This window comes from Tetrao urogallus (genome assembly GCF_951394365.1).
Source record: "Tetrao urogallus genome assembly, chromosome: 1".
Taxonomy (NCBI): domain Eukaryota; kingdom Metazoa; phylum Chordata; class Aves; order Galliformes; family Phasianidae; genus Tetrao; species Tetrao urogallus.
This window is the reverse complement of record NC_136813.1, coordinates 43,089,094-43,102,585: the sequence shown is the minus strand read 5'-3', so window position 1 is coordinate 43,102,585 and position 13,492 is coordinate 43,089,094. Positions and strand designations below refer to the sequence as shown.

Sequence of the window (13,492 nt, the reverse complement as noted above, 5' to 3'; positions counted from 1 at the left end):
AGGCCATGAGATGGTCCTTATTATTATAAATCATTAGATTAGTCTCACAAGTTCTATAAAGTTGAAACAAAGAACTGCTTTACTTACACGTTGGGTAACTTCTGCTGCAGCAGCTGCCATTGCTGCAGCTTTGGCCTTCTCTGCTTCATCGTAAGTAGGAAGAGAGGTAGCTACACTGTATGGAGGTGGTACAGGATAAAATTCATTGTGTGTTTCTGTTCAAAATAAAGAGGTCATTATGCATTTTTAAACTAGAAAGATATAAAAAAAAAATAAGATTTAAGAGCACAAACTACTGAACTTTAAAGTGCATTCTTTCAAGAGGCTGAAATTCAAATTTGTAGCTCAATTTCTTAGAATTTTTGAGAAAAAAAAATGCATTTTTATAGAATTAAAGTGAACAAGTTAATGGTTATTTTAATTGCTTTTTAATCTTGATGCTACAAGGATCAAACAAGTTAGGAAAAGAATTCATGAGCCTAGTTATATGTTCAGGTATTCCAATCAAGTCATTTTATCATACAGAGACATGCGAAGAAATATACTAAAAAAAATTGTTTAATCAACATTAAAGACCTAGGTCAGATTAATTCTGAAACATTTACTTGGTGAATGTGAAATGCAAATTTGCAAATTTAGGCAACTATGCTTAAACAAGGACTTTGATGTTGTCTGCTGTTAAGCCTCCTATACCCTAAAGGAAAGTCACAACCTCATCAGAAATGGAGTAGTGAATAAAAAGCTCTACATTTTTCATTCTAATTTTCTTCAAGAGCATTTAAAGCAAAACCCATCTTTTCATGGCAGTATTTTCCACCACACATGGCACATCCTTTGGCTTTCAGGGAAGGGTGGAGGTGGCAGTTAAAAGAGTAATAAAAATTGCTAATGAGGTCTCATAATGAGCAGTGAAGTACATAGATTAAATGTAGAACTGAACTACACACAGACTTAAATAAAAGCTAACCATTACACTAATTAATGAACAACCCTTTAGTCAAGTAATTTGGAACAATCAGCATAATTTAGAAGCATGCTTCTTCTGAACAAATTTAACAAAGGGCTGTGCATGAAAGCCTCACTTCTTGCTGCAATTGCGTGCGCAGAAAAAATACTGCAGCACGTACCAGGTTGATCAAGTGCTGATTCATACACACGCCTCTCTGACAAGCTGTTGTATGTAAGAAAAATACCTGAGGTTGCAGCTGCTTCTACGCCTATGCTACAGTAAGGTGGTGGGGAGGTATCTGCTTCAGATAAGGCTGCTGTCTGAGGAGTCTGTGTCGTCTCTGTAGAAGTAGAAGGCTGCTCAGCCACTGAAGATTCAGGAGGGTCATCCTCATTGTGAAGCTTAAAAGGAAAACACACAAGAGTCATGGAGATAATTGCCTGATAACTTTGAACTTGCAGATCTATCATCAAGAAAGAAAAACACTCTTCAACAAAGCCAAAAATTATTTACAAACGCAGCCTGCGATCACTAAGGAACCCAGTGAAATACTTCTTAAGCATAGTCAAAAGCAGCCTTAAATGACTCTTTATTTTCCCTTCTTCCAGAAACCGGTAACTTCTGCTCAGTGTGATGTCCACATAATTTTAGAAAATTGCATTTTTAAGGTTATCTCTATAGGAAAGTGAATGTTTAAAATATTAGGAAGATAGAAATAGAAAGTTTAAAGTTTATTTTTTCTTACATTTGTTCGTAAGAGTATTTTACTCCATTTTAAAATACAAAAAGTGAGCAACGCTATTTTTTGATTGCTTCTCCATTGCTACAGTAAAAATAACACTACTTGCATAAGTGTGACCTTTCTATTCTTGTATTTCATCAAATAACTTCATCCAAATTCTTTCTAAAACATTCTGCATTTTCTACACTCTGGAAAGAATCCTTCTCCTATAGAACTTTAACTTGCTTGGACTTTTGCTTCTTTAAATATAGCTAAAAAAGGATCTATACAGTTAAGCTTATGGGGAAATGAGAATTAGAATAAGCAAGAACAGTAATTAAAACCATCAAATTCAGATCCATCAACTTACAGATCTTTTCTTTAAGACAGAATGTCTGATTATTTTTAGCTAAATTTATACCATTTAGAATATTACGAGTAGTACACACTTGGAACAAAAGAAGTACTAGTATATACTAGTGTTCATGCTAGCATGAACACCACAATGCCTAGAGAACTACTACTGAAGCACCCATATTTAAAACTCAAGTCAGATGAACACACTGAAGAGATCTAAGACTGAAGAGGTTCTGTTTTCAGGAACTAAAAACCATCTTACAGAATATAGTTGTCCTAGCAAAAATAATAATAATAATAATTATTATTATTATTATTAAGAGTATGGGTCATTTTTCCATTAAATGAAGTGCAATCAAATTATTGGAAAAGATTACTTTCAGAAGAGCGCTCAAAAAGCTTTGCTAACTAGTGCCACACTCTTACCAATAATTTCTTTATATCAACAGTTCAAAGTTCTGGAGGTTATAAATTCTGTGCTATTCTTTCTAGACTAGTGATAACAGAAATTAGAAGCAAATACGACATTCTACAAAAGGCACGTAAATTAAAAAGATAGTTCAAAGGAAATAAAAAAAATACTTCAGAAGAATTTAATGAAGTAGTTTCTTGCAATTTTCATTTGACTTCTGCTACAAATACTCTCTCCAAACGTGTCAAAAGTCAAAACGGATAGTTATTTGTTATAGCTTTCTTCCATGAACTCCCTCAAAAACTGTACTCTGAGAATAACAACTTAAATAAGGAAGGCTTTACCTAAACATGAAGTACAAGCTTAAGCTATGCAAGCATAAGCAAGCTTATGTAAGTTTCCACATACATCAGCATATGCATAAGTACATACACACATACGCACACTAATCACAAGCACAGACTAATAAAGAAAGGTCACTTTCAAAAGAACTGATAGAGGTTATTGCACGTTTTTGGGTACTGAGCAATTAGGTCATTTAACATCTAATCAGCGATCCAGAAAAAGCAGTAAACTGAGAAATATGCAAAGCTATTCATAGTAGTTAAGGTCAGAGAAAAGAAAACCACTTCAGAATAACCTAATATATTTAGGGATACAGAAAGCACATGAGAAGACAAAACACTTAATTCTAAAAAAAGATAAAACAGGTCAGGAAAAAAATAGAAATAGAAACATGGTTCTAAATTAAGTACAACCATTCACAAGAAAAATCCAGTGCTGAAGCAGATACAGCCAACAAAATCACTTTAAATAAAGTTGTAATTAAATTAGTAATGAGACAAAGAAAATTACTACCCTTTTGTGTTAACACCTGGTACATGAAATATCAAAAGGTATTTGGGATACATGTTACTGGTGTACAGACAAGCAAGCAAAAAAAAAAAAAAAAAAAAAAAAGGGGCAAGCAAAAAAGCCTGGGTAATAGGGTTCTGTTGGTTATCTTCATTCCTCCTCTCCTCTCGCCCTCCATTTCAGTAAGTGTTCTGGTATTTTATTTCCCTACCCGTCAGTGCACAGTTTGTGCTCTGACCATACTACAGATGCACAAAGATCACAACACCCACTGGGCAAGGAGCACAGCACTGCTCAGTACTCATTTTGCCTTCACCAGGAAAAAACTAATTTTATCTCTTCCGCCTTATTTCTTGGAAGCTACTTTTTTCCAAACTTGAGATTCAGAAGCACTTACAAATGACAGAGGCAACATTATAGTGGGAGAATATGCAACTAATATTTCTTTCCTTCATAGACAGCATTAACAATGCATTCTGTTGCAATAGAAAGATTAACTAATAAGCAGAGGAACTCCATACTAAAGGCTCTATTCAAGAGTCCTGTTATGACCTGTAGTGCACAGAAAGGGCATAGTTCTGGTCTTTATTTCGTATGACTCATAAACAGGGACTAAACATTTCAATTTATCCTGTAGTCTACTCTACAGATCTGTCAGACATTCTGTAGTGTATCAAGTTCGTTGTAATGCAACAACTGTATGTCATAGACAGCATATATTTTTAAGTAAGATTCCTATAATACCTATAATGTGCTGTTGAAATTAAATACATATTACAGCTCATTTTACAAAATGGGAAACGGTATCTTTCAAAAGATGTATAAAATCTATGTAAAGTCTGCCATTGGTATTTTAAGCTAGCTAGAGTAAACATGCTCTACTTGAATTCACTTCATCAGAAAACATAACTCTAATGGTGTCAGTGTTTTGTACAGGGCATTAGCTGTTGTTATATTATACTCCAGTGCTTTTCTAAAAAAATCTGAAACATCATTCTGTCAGCAAAAGAACAACATAAGCAGAGAGAAAGGCTGTCTTCTCAGGCTTTGTTTGGTGGGATTTTTCTTTTTTTTTTTTTTTTTTAAAAAAAAAAAGGCTTATGGATAGAAGCACACGTCAATTCCCTCAGTAAAGGGCTCTTAACCAAACACCATCTTCTGGCTCATAATCTCTTTAAAGTGTCAGTGGATTTCAGGTATTGCAGGTATCTGATCACCTTGGAAACAACTACACAAGAAAAAAAAAAAAAAAGAAAAAAAAGAGGATTTAAGGAAAGGAAGAGAAGGAGTACTTGCTTAAAGAAGTGATTTATGATGAGAATGAAATGCTAAAATGAAGATATCCATATTTCCCACAATATTTAGATACAGAACCTCTGGTAGTCTCCAGACATTTTGAGCTGCTGTCATCAGAAGAGCCATTGCTTTTGTATCTAGCACTGAATTTTAACTGTGCTAAGATAAATACAGCTTGAAAAACGCATGCATTATGACTCCTCAGCCTTCAGAGTGCTGCAATTCAAGGGCTGTGAAAGCAGGGGTTGAAACACTTTGCATATAGATTTAATTTCTCTTAAGCTATAAAATATTCCTTTTTAATCGTAAAGCTCATGTTGTCAGCCAGACACAATGTGTACAAACTAAGATGTAAAGCACCTTCATCACGGCAAAAGCAGCTGTAATGCTTACAACTCCACAATTTTTTTTAGCAGATGAGCTGTAACTTCTCCATACTCTTAATTAAAATAGCAGGAAAAGTAATCTTACTACTGGAAAAGTTTCCAGGTCTCTCTCTCTTTTTTTTTTTTTTTTTTTTAAAAAAAACTTATAATGCTAAATGCTGAAAAGGTACATAGCTTAAGTAATACCTCAAACAGACATTTTCTGTTCCCTTCTGAATATATTTTAGCTTGGTTTCTATGGAAATGAAACCTATGCGGCATGTTAGGCCCCTTCTTCCCCTGCCTCCAGAAATAACTTCTAAATTTACCAGCCAGCATAAGCCAAAATTAAACAAGAAGGGAGAGGCTCAAGGAAAGTTGGGTTCCTACAGATTTCAAGTGAACTGGTGACACGCTAGAGGAGGATCAGCGCCTCGTGAGCGAGGCAGGTAAAACTATTGATACTGTCTTCTCACAAGTGCCTACCCTGCTGGCATAAGCAGAACTTCTGGCCTACCCAGAGCAGGTTCTGCTTTTTGTTTTTGTTTGTCTTCCTCTGGAGTATAATAAGAAGAGAAAAGCTGAAGTTACTGCCTTGAGGAGAGAGCAGGAAACAGCACTTGATTCCCCACTAACAAAAGCTAGGTTCTGCTCTTGGGATGACTAATGTTTATCATTCTAGCTGTAAATACAATTCTTAAGCTACTTCTCACTTCAATTTTACATTGGAGTATTCTGTAAGGAGCCATCAAACAAGCCTGTTTTTTCTGTTTTCTTTTATACCTTTATTATCAACGCATTTGAGCGAAGCCTGACTTTTAGGTAAGCTTATTGCATAAGTTTAGGAGTAATTGTTCTGCCTCGGCCATCAGAGATCTTCAACAGCATTCTCACCTGCATGATATTACTACCACATTCTTCAGTAAGCTTGGCTTCCAGTTTGACATCATGCTGATCAACTCACAAGTTCTTTCCAATGGTGTTCAAACAAATACAAAACATAAAAGCTCCATAACACTAGTTCTTACATCATGCTTCAAATGGATATAAGATCATGCGAGTTCAAATTCTGTGTGCTAAGCCAGTCAATTGGTACACTTGCTCTACAAAACACACTCACAGCAATGGAGGTTCTTCGTTCTCCCTGAGCAGAAGTTAACACTTCCACATCTATCATTTCCTAGAGTAAGTTTCAGATGGCAAAAGGTCAACCAGAACTATCCACTTACCACAGCTTCTAGTGCTGCAGAGGACTTATCTTAACACTGCCTCTGCAGTGCACGACAACTATTTCAACACTTCTGCATTAGATTCAGGACCTCTTCCATACCACTACACAAGCATTTGCTCCACAAGAATTTGAACATATTAAATATTAGAGATGGAACCAACAGTAGGTTCAGAATAAAAACTCTGTCATCTCTCTCCCATCACGCTTGAGGAAGCTTCTCCCCTTTTTCTATAAATTTTTGAGGTGTATTGCACCTAATTTATTACTATCATTATTTATTATTATTATATATAATATATTTTTATATATTTTATTCATTTATATACATATTATTAATTATAATATTGTTAATGTATTATTAACAATATTATTAATAATATTGTATATTATGTCTATATATTTATATTATTAATTAATTATTATTAATTTATATAATTATTATATATGTTATATATACATTTATTATATCATTACTGGTAATGATTTGCTAATCTATACTAAAAACTTCCCTACAAGCAAGGTACTACTCACAAGAAATTTTGGCTTTGAATTAGAATGTTACATCTACATACAAACAATCTCATTAGGCTACATATGAGTTGTGTATTAAATGCCAGTCTCGTAACTGCACCTTGCATTGCTTGTTTGTTTTTTTTTTCCAGTTTCAGTAGCATAAAAATAAGTTTACTTATTTGCCAATAGTGAAGTGATAGCCTTTGGACTCTTGAGTGGTAAAAAACAAAGGAAATAACACAGTGGTCAACAGTTCACACTATAGGCTACTGCTGTCTCATTTTTAGAAGCATAAGCATAAAACCCACACCATTACCCTACAAATGCCATTTAAGTGTTAAGATCAATGAACTCCAATAAGATGCATGTAATTCATCATCAAACGCATTCTCCTGAAACACACATCACAAGCCACAGAACTCCAGGAAAAAAAGTGAATCTCTGAAGACAATAAAATATTCTAATAAATAATAAAACATTACACAGTGAAGATTATAGGGCACTTCAGTACGTTCTAGAAGTCCAGCAATCTTTTGCTTTTAATTATTTTGTTCATAGCTACAACTCAAAAACTGTAATCAGCATCCTGAAGTGCACAGAGCAGATCCAAGCAATCATATCCCCAACATCAAATCCCTTGCAAGTCTCAACTATTGCATACTGAAATTTATTGACAGTTTTTTTGTTTGTTTGTTCTTTTCTTGGTTAGGTTTTAATTTGTCTTTAAAATGACACATCCCTGTACAAAGCTTTCAACAGCAGTCACTATGATACAAGGTCAAGTATGTAAAATCTGCAGTAGAAGCAGAAAAGCAGAACAGAAGTCCATTGCTGCCATTCCACAGCTGTGTAGAAATACCAAATGTGTCTGCTAAATAAGGATTAGGTACCATGGAAACCCACAACCTCTGGAGGCAGATTTCTACCAAAAAGAATCTGAAGAGATTTATAATGAATGTTGTTAAAAAATATGTTGCAACAAGATGGCTCTTCCACCAAAGTTAGACTTCTCATGCAAAAATGAACAGAGCCATAGCCACTGAAAATGCTTTACAGGCACCTAACTTAGGAAATAATTAAATAATTTTAGCGAGTTCTGTTTAACTAGAAATCTAGACTACTGGATTTTTGAAGGTATTCTTCTAAGAAACATATTAGCATGTGGGGAAAGGACAGGAATTAGAAATAGTGATCAGGGCTTTCTGGACCAAAAATGTGCATCTGCACAGTTGCTGTTCTGCATATTTAAATTTACTTGTTAGTTTTTTAATGGATTATAATCCAAATTTAAACTATTACACATTTGACAGCACAACATGCACATCTGCATTTGTATCCTACATCTGAGATCTTTCCCATCTCCCCATTAACAGTGCCCTGTTAATAAATGACAGTAGATGACAGCATTATGCATCAGTATCAGAATATATACTGTTAGAAGAGTTCTAAGACTTCATTCAAGGCCAGGCTGGATGTGGCTCTGGGCAGCCTGGTCTAGTGGTTGGCAACCCTGCCCACAGCAGAGGGGTTGAAACTGGATGATCTTTGAGATCCTTTTCAACCCAGGCCATTATATGACTCTATGACTTAAATCACTTTACTTACCTCTTACTGAAGTTCCTTTTCTATTACTCAGAATTGCAGACACTGCAATTTTGGTATGATTCAAACAGATATCTTTCATATTTGTTGCAAAATTTCAAGTCAGGCAGTCTCCAAGAGTTTTTCCTATTGTATGATTATAGGAATTAATTGTAAAGTCTGCCAACAAAGAACCAGTGTCTTCAGTATTAGTGAAGAGAGTTCCTTTGAAAATTTTAAGCATGAGTGTAAAAATATTTCTAGAATTATATGTAAGGCTTATTCTAAAGCTTGTACACAGTAACAAATTGCAATTTTGTCCTAATGTAGCATTTTGAAGTTACTAAAAAGATCACCAAGAACCATGTAGCCTTCCATGTAGTCAAATGCTAACTCAAGAACAGCTTGAAGAAGCTGGTCTGAATTCTACTTTAAACAACAACAACAACAACAAAAAAAAGAACAGACTTCTTTCCTCCTTGAATTCCTTCTAGGTAGAAATAAAAATGTAAAATATAAATCTATTAGGATAAAAAAAAAAAAAAGCATGTTACTTTTTTTCAGTTTAAGGAAGTGTTCCATTTCCAGTACAACCATCAGCAGACACATGGAGTACACAAACCTTAGTCACGTACTTGCCATCCACTTCACTCAAACTTCCGTAATACTCACAGCTGTTATATCATGATTGGTAAAGGGCCCATCTCTGCCTATTCCATTTAGCATGCCATGGATTCTGTACGCATGAATTTGCATTTCTGAATCTAATGCTTTGTGCCTCATTTGTGAAATAACAGTTCTGCAATTGTTTTTTCTGCTGCTTTGATGACTTTGCAAGCACTAGTCACTTCCAACTCCCACCACTCATTTTAGACTGTGCCTTCAAGACAGTTGCTTCCCTTTACATTCTGTACCTTCACTAGGCAGTTCTTGCGAGAGACGAAAACTTCATAAAGTTCCAACATTAAAGCAGTTCCCAGCTTTCATATAACGATGCTTCTTTCTCCTCAGTATTTTTCCTGATAAGGGCAATGCTTTGTAGGATCTGGTGGCAGCTACCACTAACAAACAGCTTTGGCAAATCAGCAACAAGTGATTAACAGGGAAATCCAAGTGTGACATCCTGACTTACAAGCCACTTCACAGAATCAGTTCATTAAGTAAATTCTCACCACTCTAAATACACAAAAAAACCGTGAACTGTAAACAGGAACAGGAAAGCCTGTAGAATTGGGCAACAGACAGGGCTGCCACCAATAGCAGTCTCAATGTTCAATAGTTATATCCAGCCTCTAGGTTAGCTTACATCCATCTAAGCCAAGAAATTCAAGGTTCATTCAAAATCCCGAGCATTTCTGTAAATGTTATGCTGCATGTTTCACTTGAAGTCCAAGTGCAGTAGAATGGCTCACACGCATCTTCCTCAGTGGTGATGAAGGGAAGAATAAGAAAAAAGAATAATTTACTGGTTGGGTTTCCCTACTTCCACCCCCATTCTGGAGAAGTACTGTGGTAACTAAACTGCAGAAAGCATAAAGTTTCACCTCAAGTGCCTGACTGAAAAGTATCTGGAAAAATAAGACTCCAGTTTTTGTCTCCTACATTACAGTAAGTAAGCATCCGTAAAAAGTATAGAGTAAAATGTTAAGAAAAGCATCCCAAGTCCCAACTTTATTAACAACACTGAGGCTTTATCTGTTCTGTACTTGAAGAAGCTAGTCAAGCAGGAGCTTTCTACTCAACGCTACAAAACAGTCCCAAAATGAAAAGACTAACAAAATATATGTCAGAAAATCAGAGTGTCCAAAGGAGGGCTACAAAGACAGCGAAGGGTCTAGAGGTCAAGACATATGAGGAGCAGCTGAGGTCCCTCGGTTTGCTCAGCCCAGAGCACTGCAGGCTGAAGGGAGGCCTGATGGTGGCTGCAGCTCCTCACAGGAAGCAGAGGGGCAGCACTGAGCTCTGCTTTGTGTGACAGCGACAGGGCCCGAGGGAACGGCGTGGAGCTGCGTCAGGGGAGGGGCAGGATGGGTGTCAGGGAAAGGTTCTACACCAGAGCATGTCAGGCACCGAACAGGCACTCCAAGGCAGTGGTCACAGCACAAGGCTGTCAGAGTTCAAGAAGCATCTGGACAATGCTTTCAGACATAGGGTTTGAATTTTGGGTGGTACTTTGCAGAGACAGGAGTAGGACTCGATGATTTTTACAGGTCCATTCCAACTTGGGATTTTTCTATGATTCCATAAATTATTATACTGGTAAAGAACACACTATTCTTATTAAAGGGTCAATCATACCTGACTTTTTGAGCATAGTTCATTGTCTTTGTAATGTGGACTACTCAAGCTCCTCAGTTGAAGATATCAGTATTAAACGCAGAGGTCTTAACATTCTCCATCCACCAGAGGACTCACAGCTTCAATAAGACAAGCACAGCACAAACGAACATCAGGCCCTTTCTTTAAAGAATGCATTATTTTATGTCTCAATAAAGAGCACTGAGTTTTTTCATCCCTACTGCAAGATAGATTTAGAGTACTGACTAAAGGTTTTAAAGCAAGTCCGCATAAAACGTGGCCTGAAAGGACAAGTCTCCAGACTTCTGATACTGACATGATACAGACATCTAGAAGCAGGTAGATCACGTTTGTTACTAGTTGAACTAGTCAAACTAAACAAATGAGCTTAGCATTCTAGGAGGAAGCTGAACTGTTCAGAAGGGAGCAGCAGGTGACCAAACCAGTGCTACCTCTAAACCACAGGAAGTACATAAGAGTAACAGACACTGAGGAAGGAACGCAGGCCGCTGTTTGACAGATGTAGCCGAACAACGCAGGGCTTTGATAACCTACTCATTTATTTTATGTTTTTTCATTGTAGAATTTTGTGTAGTTTTTTAATATTAACAGTTTACATCAGTCTTGTTTCTAACTGTTTATACTACTCATTTAGTGCAAGCTTCTCCCCCCACCTCCCCCCCCCCCCCCCCAATCTCAGCTCTGGACTTTAAAAAAGAAAGTCTTTATCGAGTCATAGAATGGCTTAGGTTGGAAGGAATCTCAGGGATCATCAAGCTCCAACCCCCCTCTTTTCCCCTCCTCATGCTGCAGGCATGGCCACCAACCTCCCCATTTAATAGTAGACCAGGCTGCCCAGGGCCCCACCCAACCTGGCCTTGAACACCTTCAGGGACAGGGCATCCACAACTTCTCTGGGCAGCCTGTTCCAGCACCTCAACACTCTCATAGTAAAGAGCTTGCCCCCGATATCCAACCTAAATCATCCCTCCCTCAACTTAAGACCATTTCCCCACATCCTTCCGCTATCTACTCTTTCAAAGAGCTGACTCCTCTCCTGTTTATAGGCTCCCTTTAGGTACCATAAGGCTGCAATGAGGTCGCCCCACAGCCTTCTCTAGGCTGAACAAGCCCAGTTGCCTCAGCCTCGTTAGGGGAGGTGCTCCAGCTCCTTAATCATCTTAATAGCACTCCTCCAGACCCTCACCAACAGCTCCTTCTCTTTCTTGTATTGGGGGTCCCAGGCCTGGATGCAGTACTCCAAATGGGGCCCCATTAGGACTATAGGAGGGCAGAGTATAGAGAGACAATCACCTCCTTGTCCCTGCTGGTCACTCCTCTTCTGATGAAGCCCAGGATATCATCTTAATGCTTCGGTACATTCAAAATAACTTAGGTAGTGTTTCTCTTAAATTCCAAAACAGCAATTAATTCAAAATACCATAATCATATGTACAACAGGCCTCAGGAACACCCAGCACGCTTATACTAACTGTCTTATGCTTTGTCTGAGGCATTCCTCACTTCTTGGTGAAGCGAAGTGTCAACCATGCTAAGCACTACAAGAGCAATGCTTCAGTGTGAACTTGTGCTACTTTGGGGAAAAAAAAATACATATATAGCTGGGTTTTTTTTTTCCCCCTGCAATAAAGAGATAATTGATAATATAAACATCCTCCTGTTCGTAACTTTTCCTCTGATCTGTTCTACATAATCTTTTCAGATTAAGCAAGGAAAAGCAAAAACAACTTCAACAATTCAGGTTACACATACAGCTTTGTCAAGGACAAGATCCTGACCTCTCTTACTATCAGTCAACATAAACAGTTACTACCAAAAGGCAAAAGAGTCATCAAAGCTGAGATGGACAAACTATTTTCATGAATGTGTTAACACAAAGAAGTTAGAGACGGAGATCTCTGCTCTATTTTTTTTTTTTTTTCTGAAAGGTTGCTTTATACAAGAAGGAACATAACAAATCTCTGCCAAGCACCTCAAACCATAACTGAAGAAGAATGGGATTACAAACAAATGAAGTAGTGCACAGGATATGACCAGATTTTTTTTTTTTTTTTTTTTTTTGTGTCTACGTTACAGATTAAAAGCTAAATCATTGTGCCTGTTCCAAACCCCGCTGGACGAAGTACAGTCAGAGAAAGGGTTGGAGGGTGACTCGGTATCTAATTGGAGTTGGATTTGATCCATCATGGGTCCAACTCCAACTCAGGATATGCTATGATGGTTTGGTTATGGAGTGATTGGAAAGTTAGACTGTATCAGTTATAGGCTAATCAGTCTAAGATGATGGAAATGCTTAAGTGGAATAAACAGCTAAATGTTAAACTGGAAAATTATTTTCCACTTTCATTACAAATCCGCAAGCCATGAGGCATCCACATCGTGACATGTGCTCTGAGCCCTGGCTGAGGAGCTTTGAAATGACTTCAGCACAAAACAGAAGATATTAGTCATTTTCATTAAGAATACAGCTGGCAAAGGGGACGCCCATTTTACTAAATTATGCTAACTGTTACAGTGCTTGCCCAGGAAGTGGGAGAACCAAGCCTGAGGCAGCTCAAACCCACTGTCTTGGCTGTATAATAGCTCAGCTTGAGTAGGAAGCATTGGCAGTGCCTCTCTAGCCTAACAAGTTGCCAACTTTTTCATTCCTTTTTGCTCATCTCCTCTTCGGTTTACTTTCCTTCTGAGTTCAAAAACTATTTGCTCATGGTGGGTGTGTTGGTACAGGCCCATTTGCTCATTTCTCCCTTCTACATCAGCTTAATCATCATAAGTCTAGGAGGTTTGGAGACTATGAAACTCAACACTGTGATCAAATCAACAATAAACTGAAGATGAGGTCACAAGAAGTTAGGTATGATGACATGACCAGTTGTATAGAATCATAGAATCG

General features: G+C 37.3%; 1 protein-coding gene across 3 annotated transcripts in view; it reads right to left on the bottom strand.

Moving 5' to 3' along the window:
* Positions 1 to 13,492, bottom strand: part of NDFIP2 (Nedd4 family interacting protein 2) — a gene marked incomplete at both ends in the record, with an annotated part of 48,877 nt that overhangs the window by 25,548 nt on the left and 9,837 nt on the right. For all 3 annotated transcript variants that reach the window (XM_079535450.1, XM_079535452.1, XM_079535451.1), the window contains 2 exons: positions 88 to 215; positions 1,194 to 1,350. In XM_079535450.1, coding sequence (XP_079391576.1) covers positions 88 to 215; positions 1,194 to 1,350 — 285 coding nt within the window. The remainder of the gene's footprint in view (positions 1 to 87; positions 216 to 1,193; positions 1,351 to 13,492) is intronic.